Source organism: Hibiscus syriacus, unplaced genomic scaffold (assembly GCF_006381635.1).
Source record: "Hibiscus syriacus cultivar Baekdansim isolate YM2019G1 unplaced genomic scaffold, ASM638163v2 tig00110109_pilon, whole genome shotgun sequence".
NCBI classification, from domain to species: domain Eukaryota; kingdom Viridiplantae; phylum Streptophyta; class Magnoliopsida; order Malvales; family Malvaceae; genus Hibiscus; species Hibiscus syriacus.
Window position 1 is genome coordinate 290884 of NW_024062593.1, and position 16815 is coordinate 307698.

A 16815-nucleotide genomic window follows, 5' to 3' on the forward strand; every position below is an offset into this window, starting at 1 on the left:
TCGAGTAGTGGACCGATGCCGATATCAGTGAGATTTATTGCCGCTAAGCGATAGTTTTCCGATAGGTTCCTGGTGAATCTTTAATCAAAACGAGATATCCGGATCTTCATCGAGTCAAATTCAACCTGCACGCAAGTTATATGAGGAAAAAAAGATGGTAATTATGCTGAAACCATGGATTACAAGATATTGAAGCAATCGGTAACATGCTTACACTTTACACTACATATAAAGAATCTTACGTTTTCATCAACCAGCAACGATCCCTGAAATCCAGATGCCGACGTTTTATTCTCTGGATAAGAGTGACCGGAAAAACCCAGTGAGGCATTTTTAACATCACTCTGCCTCAGCCCCATGTCACGGTTCCATTTCTTGAACCGTGCTCGAGTATTTTGCTTGATGGAACTAGAGCTAACAGAGGAAGTTGTAGGAGAGCCTGGCAATGCTAGTCTTTTGATGGAACATTGGTATAGTTATGATCTTCCTAGGAATATGAAAAACCAGAAAGAATAACATAATATCACACATATCCATGTTCAACATTCGCCTTGATCCGAAAAGCATTCAAGTTCCATTGATACACTACAAAAGAATTCCACATTGTTATTTTATACCAGTTGTTTTAAGAAATACCAAAAGGACTATCTTGGACTAAAATTGCAATCAAATCTTTAGTCTACAACAATTGGTTCAAGCCTCATACGTGCAGAGTTCAATTTTGCGCTGAATACCCGAACCATCCGTAGTATTTTGTCTGGAAGGTAAGAGATCCTAATGAAGGTCTGAACCAGATGACACTATCCGATTATATGCAACTGCAAAAGGTTATTGAAGCTCTCGAACATTATTGTTCATCTGCACCTGCATTGAGCATTCCCGTACATAAGTATATACCATCCGTATGTCAAGCAGCAATAAGAAAAAATGAATGTGATCATGTTTTACGTACCAGTTGGGTTTGATTGGAACATCTTACGGTATTGTCTTCTCTCCTCATCGCGTTGATCATTGATCTGTATTCAGCAAGCTTTGTTGCATAAATACATTTGTTCACTTATGTTTGATGCCGAAAGAAACTATGAATTCAACTTTATGTACCAACCTTTTTCATAGCAGCAGCAAGCTCTTTCTTTATTCTGCCTGAATGGAATGCATCGCAGAATGTTATCGGAAAGTCTCAACCAGTTCAGATGTTCACAATATACACTGGCCTGATGTCAAGGAGAATAATCTCATCAAGTTCGTCACTAAGCATCGTTTGGCTCCAATCGCAAAGCTTTCAGCAGCAGCATCAACATCATTAAGTGTCCATGTGTGCCTGGCAAAAAATTATTGCAATCATCAGGACAATAATGTGCTTGAATAGACAGAAAGTGCAAGCATAAATAAGATAACCGAGATACGAGATGCAAAGGCAGCTTTTACAGAAGGCTCACGGTGTGCTTCTCAACAATTTTCCTGGAGAGAAGATTAGCTTAGACCAAAAGCTAAACCCGTCAGCATCCAGGCAGCAAACCAGTGTAAGCCTAGGTTTCAAAATCTTTCGAACCCATAGCGCTAAAAAATTCATATTAAGTCAAAGAGTGGCGAATGAAGCTTACAGAACTATTTGTGAATATCTGGGATTTCGTCTTTCTCAAACTCCAACTCTTCTCTGCAAGGTCACAAAATATTGTATGCAAAAGAACCATGGTGAAATGAGAATCCTACAACTTTATTTATAAGAGAAAAATGATACCATGTACAGAAAAGTAATGTCGTCGCCTTCATCAATACCTTCTTTCTCTAAGCAGATATCTAAATAGCGCAAAGGCTTCCGGTTCTTCTGATACCTATCATATAGTCTTTTGTATGTTAAGGAGCCATTCAACTTCTAGTAAAATAGTATAATTTGGAATATATATATATATATATATATATATATATATATATATATATATCTTGAGAATATTTGAAAAATAATAAAGAAATAATAGATGTCTAGAAATATTCATAAAATAATCTAAATTATTTTTTTTGTGAAAATTGAAAAAATAGAAGAATAATACTAATGCATAAAATTTTAATAGCAATTCTCCATTTAGATTCGTTTCATAATTATATTTTCGTGTAAAACTAATGAATTATACATAATATAAGAGGATCATATGAAAGGTTTAAAAATATTAAAAAAATAAAAAAAGATTAAAAAAAAGATTAAAAAATAAGTGAAAAGTGTAAAATTATAATTATCAGAATTTATAGAGAATAAATTTATAAATTAAAAATATTTATAAAGCATTAAAAAAATAATTATTTTTTTTTCGAAAAAGTTATGAATCGTCTCTCGTTAGTTTGGTCGTTAACCAACACATTATGATCGATTTTCCCTATTTGTTATCACACTGTATCAGATAAAAGCGAACGCAGGCTTATCCTGCAACGAAAAGAAATCATGGATTTACAAGCATGCATGCACGCGGACGGATTTGGACAATGAAAGAAAGAAACAGATGTAACGATTGGATTGGATTATTCGGATACATTACAAGATTCAGAGCAGAAAAGCTGATGGGATGAATCCAGAGAAATACTCAACAAAAACCCAGAAAAAAAATGGTGTGCCAGAAGGAAATCGCCATCAAATAGTTATGAAGCAGTACTAAGCTACACGTAGGCCAGACTTACGCATAACTACTTGATCATTTCTTGCTGCTTTCAGGAAAATGCAGAGCTGTTTTCAGTACTAGTTGGTTAATATAAGATAGGCAGAGCTATTTCATCGTCACTCCAATGGTGAACATAACGGCTTGCCTCGTCCCATGGTGAAACCCCGGGTTCCGTCCGGCATTCTCGGACCCTTCAACATCTGTTTCACTGATGCTTCGCATTGGACTGCATTGCTGGGTTGAGGAGATCCGGGAAGCAGGCCACGTCCGGCGAGGCTTTGGGTGCAACCCCGAAGCTTCCCGCGCGGCTTAGACCATCCCTTTTTCGATCCCATTGCCCTATCTTCAGCCTATCAGGACAGGAATTTTTCAGGTCAGCATGTGACTCAAGGAACCGTATAATGAACATGGATAATCAACATCGATGCTTACATTGTTCTCAAATGATTCAGCATTGTTTGGTGGAGAAGAACCTTGGGAGTATTCAGCATGCGGTGAATCGTTGTCGTCCAATATGCCATCGAATTCTGATTTTCTTGTTTTCAGAACGGATTTAGGCTGCATTTATGTCGTAAATGCTTTCTATTAAAGCAGAAGCATGCAAACGGATCAGGTCTGAATTGCAGAAGACACTACATACCGAGAGTCTAAGCAGCAACCTTACTCGGAGCCCCTTTCTCCAATTCCTTTCATCGTTTAGCTTCTCAACCTGCGTCGAATACGTAAGCTTCAAATGGCATTGCAAAAGAGGAATTCGAAGGACTGAAACAATTGAATCATAAGAAGTTGTAGAAGTAAAACTGCATTAACATACCGCCTTCTCAGCAATCCTTGTCGACTCGTATTCCACAAGTGCATGTAGCTTGATGAATAATAGAAAAAAAGGAACCATGAGGCAGATTGTGTAATAATCTCTCGGCTTAGCTAAGAAAACAAGTTTGATTCCAACTTTCATACCTTGTTCGACAGGAAATAGTCGTTCTTCGAATGGGAAGAATTGGATTCTTGGGGATGACATATTCGGATGTTCTTCACACTGTATATAAACACTAACAATAAGCTGCAAAAGAACCCTTCTATACATATGACAGCGAATTAGGAACATAAACCGAAACTGATCAATGTGATGAAAACCAAACCTCCCGACAACATTAAAGATTTTATCAAGGTTCTGATGAGAGTGATCTTCAGGCAAATTCTCTACGACAACTGTACGAGACTGCAAAACAAGGAAAAAGGTAGATTGCAATCTGCAGCATACAAAGAAGTGGTCAAATCTTAAGGAAATTCCTATATACTACCTGCACTTGCTCTCGTTCTTTCTCGGTGAACGGGTGTTTTCGACGAACCTTCTTGCCATCATCAATCACAACCTTCCCAAGCACATCAAAAGAACAAAGATTTCATTCCAAAAAAAACCCAAAATGAAGATAATGGTGTAGATTAGTTTTACTTTAGTAGATGAACAAGAACAATGGAAGTAAAAGAACTTACAAGCTTTAAAGAGGAACGAAGTGCCTGGGCCAGTAACTGGTGGTTGGTGATGAGGGACTTGATTTTATTTGTTGAAGCAATAAAAGATATAGGCACTAAAGAAAGGCCAATACTCATGAGTGAAGGTGGAATTACTGAACTATATAACTAACTCAACAACGAATTCGACTCGAATCGAAACTAACTCATGGAAGGAATGACGGATTCATAAGTTTTCTTACCATAGCCTTCAGGATCTTTACTTATTTGCTTCGACAACGATTCATTCGCGATCAGACTCATGTCACTGAACTGGTATTCCACCTGTTTTATATACACAATCAGGATCAGATCACACTATTTTCACACCAGGATTGTACAAAAAACACGTGAGCCATATCCCATAACCAGTCATTGTTAAATATAAAAAAGTTAAGGATCGTAATGATGAAGTATGCAAAAAGAGAAGCAACCCAAGAAAGATGACCTGTTTGATGATCTTTTGACGTAGATCATCAGTTAGAACGTTCTTGGAAGAACAATTGGGGATTGAGAGATTAGGGTTAGAGTTCAAATAAGTAGAAGTGTCTTGTTCACCAAGAAAGAACCAATCCGAGGCGGCAGCTGCACCACCACCGAGGTAATGGAAACAAGGGTAATAATAACCCGAGATGGGCCTTTGGCTGAGCGATTTCGGCACAAATTCGGGCGCATGCGCATTGAACTTGAACGTCACACCGTTTCCATTGCCGTTGCGACTCCCACTAGTACCACTTCCACTACTACAACTGATCATCTGTTTTGCAGCAGCCATGGAAATGGGGTTATTACGACTAGTTGTTGGCTTTGCAGAAGCCATTGCAATTGCTTGATGATCTTTCATTTGAAACCTGTCCTGGGGTTCTTCCTTAGGCTTTTCCTCAGGTCGGGCATGCGCCATTTTTGTTAATTTTTCTCTTACAAAAAAGCAAAAACAAAAACCAAAAAGAACTCAGTGTGATCTGTCCCCTCTGTTGTTTTCCTCTGTGTATTTTAGTTGTTAATGTGTGTTTGGAAACTTTAAGATTTGTTCTGTTTTTTTCCTCCTGAAGTTTAGCTAACTGATTGCTTTGAATCCACATTTGGCGGCAAGAGAGACAGAGCAGAGAGACGAGATGTTCTTACATGTGACTGTTGCTTTTGGGGTTTGACCATTTTGTTTTAAGGTTTGGAAATCGGACTCCACCAGGGGTCGGCTCTTAGCCCTTATATTTTCGTCTTGATTATGGATGACATATATTGTGCGACACCAGACGGTGTTTCATGGTGTATGCTTTTCGCTGACGACATTGTCCTAATTGCCGAAACAAAAACTGAGCTGAATAAAAGACTGGTTGCCTGGAAGACTGCTTTGGAAGAAAAATGTCTAAGGATCAATATTGAAAAGACAGAGTACTTATGTTCAAACTTCAGTGGGAACCAAAACGATGAAGATGTAGAAGTATGCATCGAAGGACATGTTCTCTCCTTAAATGATTGTTTCAAGTACATAGGGTCTATGATACATAAAGATGGGGTGTAGATGATGACGTTACACACCGTATAAAGGCGGGATGACTAAAGTGAAGAGCTGCTACTGGAGTTTTGTGTGACAAGAAGGTGCCTCTAAAACTTAAAGGAAATTTTTATAGAATAACAATAAGATCAGCGCTGCTGCATGGATCAGAATGTTGGACAATCAAGAAGGATTACGTAAGAAGGATGGAGGTCGCATAAATGAGAATGCTTCGATGGGTATGTGGTAGGACTCTGTGGGACATGACACCAAACTCTGCAATTAGGATGTCATTGGGGGTGGTGCCTGTATCCGAAAAATTGAGGGAGGGAAGACTACGATGGTTTGGGCATATCCTTAGGTGACAACCGACGGATGCAGTCAGGAGGGTAGAGTCGATTACTGTCGACGGTGCCAGAAGGAGAGGAAGACCAAGGCGGAGGTGGGAAGACTGTTTGAGAGATGATTTGAAGGATTTAGCCATTACTGAAGACATGACCTCTGATAGGAAAGTGTGGAGACTGAAGACCAGGGTAGCTGAGTAGTGCGGGTCACAGACATAGGGTGTAACATCTCTGTCCTCTTTTTAATGCCTTTGTAATATTTTCCATGACTTATACTTTATATATGTTTTCTGTCATTAGAATTTATGAAAGCTTAAGACTAGAGTAGTTGAGTAGTGTTGCCTTAATTTAGGTTTTTAATCCATTAGACTTTATTCCTTCTCGTAGCTTGCTACCGTTGACTATTGTGTATCATTCTCTTCAGGTTCCCTCTTTTTAAATTTAGTCGAGTCTTACGTTTCTGTCTTTATGCAGAGATTTTAATGTAGTGATTTATTTACAAGGATTACTTCTCATTACAGTTGTACATATGAAGATGGCATATGAAGACTCTTCAACTATGTATTTATTTATTTATACATGCATTGCATTTTATCTTTATCTTTAATTTTTTTACTGTCGGAAGTCTTCCACGGAAGCTGCTCTCAACCCTGGCGTTGGGGGCAACCTACTACCCTACCTCCCCCTTACCCCATTACATATGGGAATAGAGTTTTGTTGTTGTTGTTGTTGTTGTTATTTAACTAACTTCCTCTCTTTTCTCTTCTTCCTTTCTCACTTTCCATTTACCTATTTGCAGAGGAGTATCAAGCTCTCGTTGAGATTATCCTCTCTTCATTGGATCATGGAGCCAGAAATTGGGTAAAGTATATAAAATGTTACTAAACTATACTTTAAATGATTTTTTGTCATTAAAATTTTAAAAAATTACAAAATAATCATTAAATTTATCGAACTTCTATAAGATAATCATTAAAATATATCAAAAAAATTTAAATGGTCTTTAAATTTACCGAGCTTTATTATTATAATAACATCATGGTGAACATTGTGTAATTATTTTAAAAATTTAATGACCAAAAAGATTATCTAAGCATAATTTTGTGACCCCTATTGTAGTTTACCCGCCATAAATTTTATTAGATACAGTTATGAAATTATAGAGAAATTGAAGGTAGAAATTTTATTTCCTAAAAGACTAAATTCAATGATGAATTTTTAAGAAGGATGAAAATGTAATTTTCCATCTAATAAAAGAGTTAAAAGGCTTAAATTGTATTGTATTAATGTTTGTGAATAACTAAAAAATAATTCGATCATTTAACCCAATAAGTTAGAATATCAATGTCATACGTTACAATTTAATTAAATATTAAAATATTATATTATACTTTTTTGGATATAACCATCGGTATATGATCAATTGATCGACTAATTCGGATCGGGTAATGCAGAGACGAGGGCGACTCTCCTAACCCAATTTATTTCATTCGCAAATGTTATGATTCGAACTCCTGGCCTTACTTAAGAAATCTTATGTCTTATCCCGCTAAACAAACTCTTCATTGGTAAAATATTGTATTACATTTTAATTAAATGTTAAAATGTTAATGCGATTAAATTAAATTATATATTAAATTAAACGTATTGAGTGAGCTCAATAAAAGAAGAAAATAATATCGTTAACTATGCATGCATGTATGAAATACCTAATCAAGCATGCATATATGCATGCATGCCTATGAATGAGGGCTAACAGCTGGGAGTTTCAAACTTCTTCCTCGAAAGATGTTGCTGCTGTTTACAGTACATGATTGAAAGTTACAATTACCAGACAAGACAACAGCAAGAACCCTAATTTCATCTCGAAGCAAAATACATTGCTTCGCAAGAGCAGCCAAAATCATAGCAAATAGACTTGAAAATATAAGGAAATTCGGATTTCAGTACCGACCCTGAACTCCATGTACATCCACCATTAATTAGGGGATGTCATACTTAAGATGATATCACCCTTCGTCCTTTTTTATTGTCTTTATTAATCGGTGATGACATTAATTTTAATGTTAGTTGTCGATTGTTAGAATTCTTTATTGTCATTTTATTTTTTTATATTACATCTTTATTTTCTTTTGTTTTTCTATTTTCAACCAGTCTGCATGTATGACACGTTTTTTTTACCTTTTGGCATATTTTTCGATTGTTTGATCGTTGTTTTCATTTATTTTTTTAAGGATTGATTTGGTATCGTCACGACTGATCAAGCCGACGTTTATCTGTTATATTGTTGATCCTCTCTGCTTTGGACCCTCGGATTGGATTTAGATGCCCATTTTGCGTTCGTGGATAGCTTTTCACGTCGCTCAAGTCTGATTTGTGGTTTGTGGGTGATCTCTCAGTAGTTTGACCCCCTTTTGTGGTTCGCTTACCGATGTGATCAGATCTGTCTGTATCTATCTTAATTTAAGTTTTCTTGGTTAGATTTTAATCTTGCCTTGTATGATCCTTATGTGATCTTAAGCTGCTAATTTTGTTCCAATGATTATAAGAAATTGTCTTAATTATGTGCTTAATTTACTAATACGATTATAAATCTTTATTGTAGATCTGCTTCTACTTGCATTACCCTCTTGCTCTGCTTCTTCACCCTCCTCTTGCTCCCCTTCGTTTTCCTCTTCTTTTTGACCTTTCAGCATTTATGGAAACAGGATGATCATCATCTTCGTTCTCTTCTTCATTTGACCTTTCAGCATTTATGGAAACAGGATGATCATCGTCTTCCTTCTCCTCTTCTTTCCCCTCTTCCTTTGCACTTTCAGCATTTATGGATACAGAATCATCACCATCTTCGCATTTCATCTCATGATCTGAATCTTCTGAATTTAAATTGATGGCACAGCATTAATATTTAAACAACCACATACATTATGCAAGTTCATGATAATGCCTCAAGAAAAAAGACAGAAAATAATAATAATGAGCATAGAAATTGCTAATTATTGATATTCTCTTTAAAGATAATTTAGATTAAATATTGTAAATGTTGGTTACGATGTTAACACTTTTAATCTAGTTTGTTAGTTTGTTTCCTTCACAATATCGAAATTCAAACTTTAAATATTTTTTGATTGGTATAGCTAGGGCTGTAGATGAAACGAGACGGACCACAAACTACTCGTGTTTGACTCAATCAACAGTCAAATCGAGTTCGAACTCAACTCAAGTTCTTAACGAACTAAAGTGATCTACCTGATATCCGACTCAAAAAGCTCGTGAGCAAATAAAAAATAATATACTAGACTTCTAATTTTTTAAATTAAATTATTAGTAATTTTAACACTTAAATGTTATTTAAGTTCGAGCTTTAATTGAATTAAGTCTGAGAATATTTCGAGTTTATATTTTTTTCCCCGAATTTTAGTCAAATTCTAATTTTTAATTTCAAATTCAAGTTAAATTTGATCATTTTAAACTAATAAACTTTCGAATCGAATCAAATTCAATAATATCTAAACTTTTTAAAATAAGTCAAACTTAATAATATTTAAACTTGACTAAGGTTAAACATAACGACTCAGATTACTAAATCATAACATTATTCCAAAGAAATTAGACAAATTTATCTGAAAAACGAGATGTTAAATTCCACCTTAATTGAAAAATTGTGTGATTACGAAAAATCTTTGATAAAAAAGTAAAGGCATAATAATAAAAAATTGCCCTCTAATATTTGTATAAATCGTCACTTTGACTTTTTTTTTTTTGGAGTTATTTTAACTCCTACCATTCTAATTTTTAATCAAAATATTTTCTATTGGAAGAAAATCATTAATTGATTAACGATTAAAACATATTGCTGACGCGATATTTTCATATGTATTTAATTATTGACGTGGCAATGTAATGTCAACACCATGTGTTGATCATTACTGAACTAATGATTTGCTTTCAACATGGGTTATTTGACAAAAAAAATTAAAACTTTGGAGGTTAAAATGTTAAAAAAAGAATAGGGTCAAATTAATCATTTATGTAAGCTTTAGGAGAAATTTTGTAATTATGCCAAAAGTTACTTAAGGGGTATTGTTTTTCACTGAATTCATAGACCAATCATGGACCATGAAACTTTCCTTCCACTGAGAAATCCGCACTGTCACACTTGATCTCAGTTTCTGGATTAACAGGAGAAAGAGCCCCACCTTTAAAAAGTCGGTATTTTTCTTTAAAAGGAGAGAGAAAAAAGATTGTAGCTTTTTATAAAAAGAAAGTAAAGTCTGGGATTCACAATTTGAGGGGAAGAAAAGCCGCATATTTCACGAGCTCCCACATGTCTTTCTTTCTTTCTGAGATCAGTTCAAGTGGGTAAAGATTTCACGGACAAAATCTCATTCAATCGCCAACCTAAACAGAACCAAACGCATTTAAAAAAAGAAAAAAGAAACTCATCGTACGGATGCTGTTCTGCCACGTTACCCTCCATCAACTTCACCGCCTAGCTTGATCTCAAACTGGGTTTCCTCTTAAACCACAATATCATAATGTGAAAGCTTTGGGTTCTGCCTCTCTTTTTTTTTTGGGTCTGTTTTTTTAGAACTTTAAGCTTTGTTTTGAGTAAAGAGAAATGAGCCGAGAAGCAGTAACAGTGGGACCAGGGATGGATATGCCAATCATGCATGACAGCGATCGTTATGAGCTGGTTAAAGATATCGGTTCTGGGAACTTTGGGGTGGCTCGGCTGATGAGAGACAAGCAGACTGATGAGCTTGTTGCTGTTAAGTACATCGAGAGAGGTGAGAAGGTTAGTTTCCTCTAAAATTTCAGTGATTTTTTTCTGGGTTTTCTTTTTCGTGTTTATGAATTTGGTGGTTGAGCTTGAATGGATTGTAATTTGGTGAAGAATTCGGTGATCTTTGAGTTTACTGCTAATTATGGTCTTTGAGTTTGTCTTTAGTGAAGTTCAATTTTGTAGCTGCAAATTTCAATTTCTTTTTCATGTTTATGAATTTGGTGGTTGAGCTTGAACGGATTGTAATTTGGTGAAGAATTCGGTAATCTTCGAGTTTATTGCTAATTATGGTCTTTGAGTTTGTCTTTAGTGAAGTTCAATTTTGTAGCTGCAAATTTCAATTTCTTTTTCATGTTTATGGATTTGGTGGTTGAGCTTGAATGGATTGTAATTTGGTGATCTTTGAGTTTATTGCTAGTTATGGTCTTTGAGTTTGTCTTCAATGAAGTTCAATTTTGTAGCTGCAAATTTCAATTTCTTGATTCATACTTTAGATTTTATTACATAAATGGTATTGAATTTAGAACATGTATCGAAAATCGATGAGCTCTAGTTGATTATCGTTATCATGCTTAATTATGAAGTTGCAAAGTTTGTCTATGAAGAATTTGTAGCTGCAAATTTCAATTTATTGATTCATACATTAGATTTTATTACATAAATGGTATTGATTTCAGATATTCATTTGGGACGGCATGTATTGAACTCGATGATCTCTAGTTGATTGTCGCAATCATGTTACGAAGTTGCAAAGTGTCTATGAAGAATTTATCAGTTTGACTTAGTGTTTCTTTTCCTCTTCTTGAGTTGTGTGCAACAGATAGACGAAAACGTACAAAGGGAAATCATCAACCACAGGTCGCTAAGGCATCCGAATATCGTCAGATTCAAAGAGGTTTGTTTTCCATTGTTAAATGTTTACTACCTTTTCCATCCTCGAGGAAGTTTTTTAACTTTTGAAAACTGAAAACTGTGATGTGGTATAGGTAATATTAACACCGACACACCTGGCCATTGTAATGGAATATGCATCCGGAGGAGAGCTTTTCGAGCGGATATGTAATGCCGGCCGGTTCAGTGCCCGATCCGCCCCATCTTTGTTCTTTTAGTGTTAGTGATGTGGAATTTTCTTTTATGTATCTCAGTATATTTTCAGGCACGCTTCTTCTTTCAACAGCTTATATCGGGAGTCAGTTACTGTCATGCAATGGTGAGTAACATTTGTTTTGTTCCCTTATCTGAAAGAGAATTCAAGTTGTGATTCAGCTGAGATCCCCTTTTTGCTGATTTTCTATCTGAAGCAAGTATGCCATCGAGACCTGAAATTGGAGAACACGCTACTTGATGGGAGTCCAGCTCCTTGCTTGAAGATTTGCGATTTCGGGTATTCCAAGGTACAATATATGCCTATTACCATTTGCTTGTGCCATGGTAGAGTTTGACTTTAACTGTTCTGTTTTGTAACAAATATAATTGTTTAGTACATCAAAGGGTGTTTGCAAAGCATGCAACTTCATTGTCTTGATTTTCCATCTACATGTATGTTGACATCGAATACTTTTTCCAGTCTTCAGTGCTGCATTCACAACCGAAATCAACCGTTGGAACTCCCGCTTATATAGCTCCTGAAGTGTTACTGAAGAAAGAATATGATGGAAAGGTAATATTGCTTCTTATTTTTCCCGTTTAAACTTCCGCATACTTGTGGTAGTGCAAGCTCCATCTAACTAAGAATGTTGTATTCTCAACTACCAGGCTTATGTTCTTCGAAAGAACTATTCTAGTCTTCCAGTATGTGAACCGTTTTCCCCGTAATAAACCTTTGATAATAACACCTCTTCTTCTGTCAGAAATTAAATGCCGTATTCTTCTGTCTTAATTATTCTGGCGCACATTGTTTTCTGGCTTGTGTTCTGAAGTTCTCGACCAATCATATCAGATCAATAACTATCATCATGTCTTACTATAATGAGGTTGAATATGAACAACGCAAATCTCAGGGACTAGGAGAATAGCCACTAACATCATGCCCTGTGTTTTCCGTGGTTTTGTTCTACTACGTGTCGTAGGTTAAGAGAACAGCCACTAGTGAGAACACAATGCATCCTAGTAAGTGGGATAAGTTAATCATAGATATAGTGACCTGTTAGGGCTTGTCGAGAATATCATTCTGTTTAATTCCGCCTCTAAAGGAAAATGTAAAAAATAATGTGGAATAAGGGATGTAGAATTGCTCGAAGTTTGAATAATTGATGGTTCTTGCTATTGGTTAGGATCAATGGATGAAATAAAGACCATAGAAGCAGATTAGAATTGTAGTCTGCAGGAATGGCATTGTAGCTTATATTAAAATATATTTATGATCGTTTTGTCACTTGATTTTTGCTCTGCTTAAGGTTTTTATGATCGGCTTCTCAAAATGATTCGATGACGTATTATAGTATATTGCTGTAGTACAAGAGCAAGGATAATACATTTTTTAGCTCATGTTTCGCTTTCTAAGTACTATATATGCTTATATTTTCTTTTCCAATGAAATATGTCAGATTGCAGATGTCTGGTCTTGTGGTGTAACCTTATACGTTATGTTGGTTGGAGCGTATCCATTCGAAGACCCCGAGGATCCTAAGAACTTCCACAAAACAATTCATGTAAATGCAGTCCTGTTTTGATAAACTCAGTGGCAACTACTTTAAAATGTTGACTGACGTAATAGAATGGTTTTTGCAGAGAATTTTAAATGTCCAGTACTCAATCCCTGACTACGTTCATATATCGCCTGAGTGCCGTCATCTGATGTCAAGGATCTTTGTGGCTGACCCTGCAAAGGTTGGTTCTCTTTCTCGAGACCTGCGTAAATATGCTTGCCCTCATTTCTTCTTTATTCCTTGATTCCTAAATTCTAATGTAGGAATTTTTTTTTTTATTGCAACAGAGGATATCCATTCCCGAAATTAGGAACCACGAGTGGTTTCTAAAGAACCTACCAGCAGACCTCATGGACGAGAATACGATGAACAATCAGTTTGAAGAAACCGATCAACCGATGCAAAGTGTCGATGAGATCATGCAGATCATTTCTGAAGCCACTATCCCTGCGGCCAATACAAATAGTCTCAATCAGTATTTGACCGGTAGCCTGGACATCGACGACGATATGGAGGAGGACCTAGACAGTGATCCCGAACTTGACATTGATAGCAGTGGAGAGATAATATATGCAATGTGATTATAGCCATGCACATGTGCAGAGAAGGGTGATCATCCAACATTCATTGAAGTTTTACACCCTGAACCTTTCGGGGAGAAACGACAGAAGAGGCTATCATTTTATTGTAAGCATGGGACAGGAAATACTGGGTTTTTCTCCATGTCAAGCCAGAATCCAGCATTTCATCGGTATTGCCGTTTATGTACTGTTTCTTTAGTCTTGTGACAACATGTAATGAAGTGTTGGCTGTCTTTTTAACTGCACTGGTGTGGTGACTCATTGTCTCCATTTCTAGAAAGTTTGTTGTATAACTTTATACAGTACATGAAATGAACCTTTAATGTCCGACCAAAAGAAAGTTTTTATTTAATTAAGATACGAGCTAAATGTCTTCAATAGTTGATGGGTTAGGTGACATGGTAGTTAAATATTTTGGTATAATCTCACATATGGTCCATGTTATTTACATATTCTCTCAATTTAGTCATACTTTTAATAAATTAAAATAAATTTAATCATCTAATCGAATTATGCCACGTGCCATAATACTAAAATATATTTTTATAAGTTTAGATAATAATAAAATATATATTTTTAAATTAAATTAAGTTAATAATAAAATTTATTTAAGAAGTTAATATAAACATATTTTTTGAAGTTAATATATATAAAATATTATAAATTTAAGTTTAGTATTTATATAAAAAATATTTTTTAAAGTTTATATATATATATATTATGCCATGTGGCTTCATTTGATTGGACGATTAAATTTATTTTAATTTATTAAAAGTATGGTTAGATTGAAAGAATGTATAAATAAAATGGACCAAATGTGTGATTATACCAAAGTATCACGTCACTTAATCTGTTAACTGTTAACGACAGTTAACCCGTTGTGACTACATCTTAATTAAATAAAATTGAAAGTGACCCTGTCTTAATTAAATAAAACCGAAAGTGACAATATATTATGCATTTTGAAATCAGTGAAGAAAAGTGAACAAAATACAAACATAACTGATCAACCATGTAATTAACCCTTTTTTATTGCTCTCTCATTTTCTTAGAGTTTTGTTCTGGCTAATTCAGACCGACATATGTCACACAATTGGTTTTGCTAGGTAAACCTTTCACCGGGAATTTGTTGTATACAAAAGATCTCGAACTCGAGACCTACTTAAATGATATCAAATTAATTACTACTTGAACCAACCTATTATACTATACATTGTTTTACTGGACTGAAACTTTGGACAACTTATGAAAATATTTTATGAAATTTCTTATAATTAATTGAGTTCCAAAAGAGAGAAAAATATTTATTCAAAATCGATTAAACGTGGAATGAGCCTTTGAAGTCCGAATGTCCGATTCCAGGGACCCTACCCCATAAAAGCATCGGCAAAACACCATATTAATCTCTTCATGCTTTGAAATTTGAACTCACTTTCATGTGAATGCCAAAACGTTGCTTAAGATTCCTTTGTAATCACGTACTAGACGACCTAATTAGAACCATAATAAATCTTCATTCTTATCCTCAAATAAATTTAAAAATTTTGCATGGGAAGTTTTCTAAATAAAAAAAAGGTTAAAACCCTATATGGTAATTATTATATTTTACATTTAGAGATGAATTGAAAGATTTTGACAGACAATCGTATTAATTTTGGGTAAATATACATTTTGGTATATGAATGACATAAGGTTCAATTAGTATCTAAATAATTTTTTAGTCTTATTTTGGGAGTGTGAATTTGATTTTTTGGGTTCAAATTGGTACATGAACTCATATTCAAATAACTCGTTTACTATAAGTACCAATTTTGATTAAAAAAATTAAATTAAATTATTAATTTGAACCAAAAATTAAATTTAAATATTTAAAGTCAAAACTTAGATACCTACTTAAACCAAGAAAATATTTGGTACCAAATTAGACGTTAAAACTAAGTTCAATTACCAAAATGTAAATTTATCCTTATTTTCAGGAAGGGAAAAAAAAAGGCAAAGACGACCTTTGGTTGTTTCGAAAGGTTATATTTATCTAGTATAAGCAATCGTTTTCATCTATGTTTCCTACCACCCAATAATGTTACACATATAATATATTTTATAAAAATAAAATATTATATAAAAGATATTAAAGATTTTTATACCTAAATGATTATTTCAATTTTTAATTTTTAAAAAAATTAAAATAACTATTAAATTTATCAAACTTTTATAATTATTATAACGTTATCATTATAATTTAGTAAATTTAATATTTATTTTAATTTTTTTTAAAATTTAGCGATCAAAATGATCATTTAAAGAATGATTCGATGACTTCTAGTATACTTTATCAAAACTATAATATTATAAGAAAAAGTAATGCATGAATGTTTTTTTAAATAAAGGGTAAAGTAGATAAATGTTTCGACTATAAATTATTATTTTGTTGAGTTTTATGACTATTAAAAATTATAAAATAACCTCATGATTATAAAATATTATTTTGTTGAATCTACGAGTATCAAAAGTTACAAAATAGTCACTTAACTATTCATATGTTCTAAAATCAACATTTTATATTAAAAAATTGATTCCCTTTTGAACGAGACGTTAACAAGCTAACTGAGATATGATAAACTCACATTTTAATGATGTCTATTGGCATTGTCGTTGCTTTCAAGCACTAGCTCGCCAACATAATATTTCAAGCACTGCCTCGACGATATAATATAAACAGACCTTTGATCCACAAAATATAACTAAAACGATTATGAGATCAAATTTTATCATATCTCAGTCAACAAGTTAATGTCCAT

At 34.4% G+C, this 16815-nt stretch overlaps 2 protein-coding genes and 2 long non-coding RNA genes across 4 annotated transcripts; 2 read left to right on the plus strand and 2 right to left on the minus strand.

Annotated features, from left to right (window-relative positions):
• Positions 1–730: 730 nt before the first annotated feature.
• Positions 731–1314, minus strand: LOC120214859. The gene is made up of 3 exons (XR_005524906.1): positions 1106–1314; positions 953–1016; positions 731–864 (listed from the first exon to the last, which is right to left on the minus strand). It is a non-coding gene; the product is annotated as an uncharacterized LOC120214859 (long non-coding RNA).
• A 1251-nt stretch (positions 1315–2565) lies between these two features.
• LOC120214858 (la-related protein 6C-like) lies at positions 2566–5108 on the minus strand. Its single transcript, XM_039212657.1, has 10 exons — positions 4612–5108; positions 4367–4448; positions 4146–4240; positions 3953–4024; positions 3791–3870; positions 3609–3687; positions 3466–3513; positions 3292–3360; positions 3084–3209; positions 2566–3001 (listed from the first exon to the last, which is right to left on the minus strand). Exons 1-10 carry the CDS (start codon positions 5062–5064, stop codon positions 2768–2770), a joined length of 1338 nt encoding a protein of 445 aa, XP_039068588.1. The 5' UTR covers positions 5065–5108; the 3' UTR covers positions 2566–2767.
• A 5500-nt stretch (positions 5109–10608) lies between these two features.
• On the plus strand, positions 10609–14339 carry LOC120214863 (serine/threonine-protein kinase SRK2E-like). Its single transcript, XM_039212659.1, has 9 exons — positions 10609–10800; positions 11609–11683; positions 11775–11876; positions 11945–11998; positions 12090–12182; positions 12356–12448; positions 13335–13439; positions 13519–13617; positions 13724–14339. Exons 1-9 carry the CDS (start codon positions 10624–10626, stop codon positions 14015–14017), a joined length of 1092 nt encoding a protein of 363 aa, XP_039068590.1. The 5' UTR covers positions 10609–10623; the 3' UTR covers positions 14018–14339.
• On the plus strand, positions 12802–13302 carry LOC120214864. The gene is made up of 2 exons (XR_005524907.1): positions 12802–12853; positions 12922–13302. It is a non-coding gene; the product is annotated as an uncharacterized LOC120214864 (long non-coding RNA).
• Positions 14340–16815: the final 2476 nt, after the last annotated feature.

What these genes read in the sequence shown, in the direction of transcription:
- LOC120214858 (XM_039212657.1), bottom strand. Translation starts at nt 5,064, where the DNA reads ATGGCGCATGCCCGACCTGAGGAAAAGCCTAAGGAAGAACCCCAGGAC. An exon ending in ATCTTTAATGTTGTCGGGAG is followed by an intron (nt 3,688 to 3,790) that starts GTTTGGTTTTCA and finishes GTTTATATACAG; the next exon opens with TGTGAAGAACATCCGAATAT. An exon ending in ACTATTTCCTGTCGAACAAG is followed by an intron (nt 3,514 to 3,608) that starts GTATGAAAGTTG and finishes TTATTCATCAAG; the next exon opens with CTACATGCACTTGTGGAATA.
- LOC120214863 (XM_039212659.1), top strand. Translation starts at nt 10,624, where the DNA reads ATGAGCCGAGAAGCAGTAACAGTGGGACCAGGGATGGATATGCCAATC. An exon ending in TCAGTTACTGTCATGCAATG is followed by an intron (nt 11,999 to 12,089) that starts GTGAGTAACATT and finishes TTCTATCTGAAG; the next exon opens with CAAGTATGCCATCGAGACCT. An exon ending in GCGATTTCGGGTATTCCAAG is followed by an intron (nt 12,183 to 12,355) that starts GTACAATATATG and finishes TACTTTTTCCAG; the next exon opens with TCTTCAGTGCTGCATTCACA.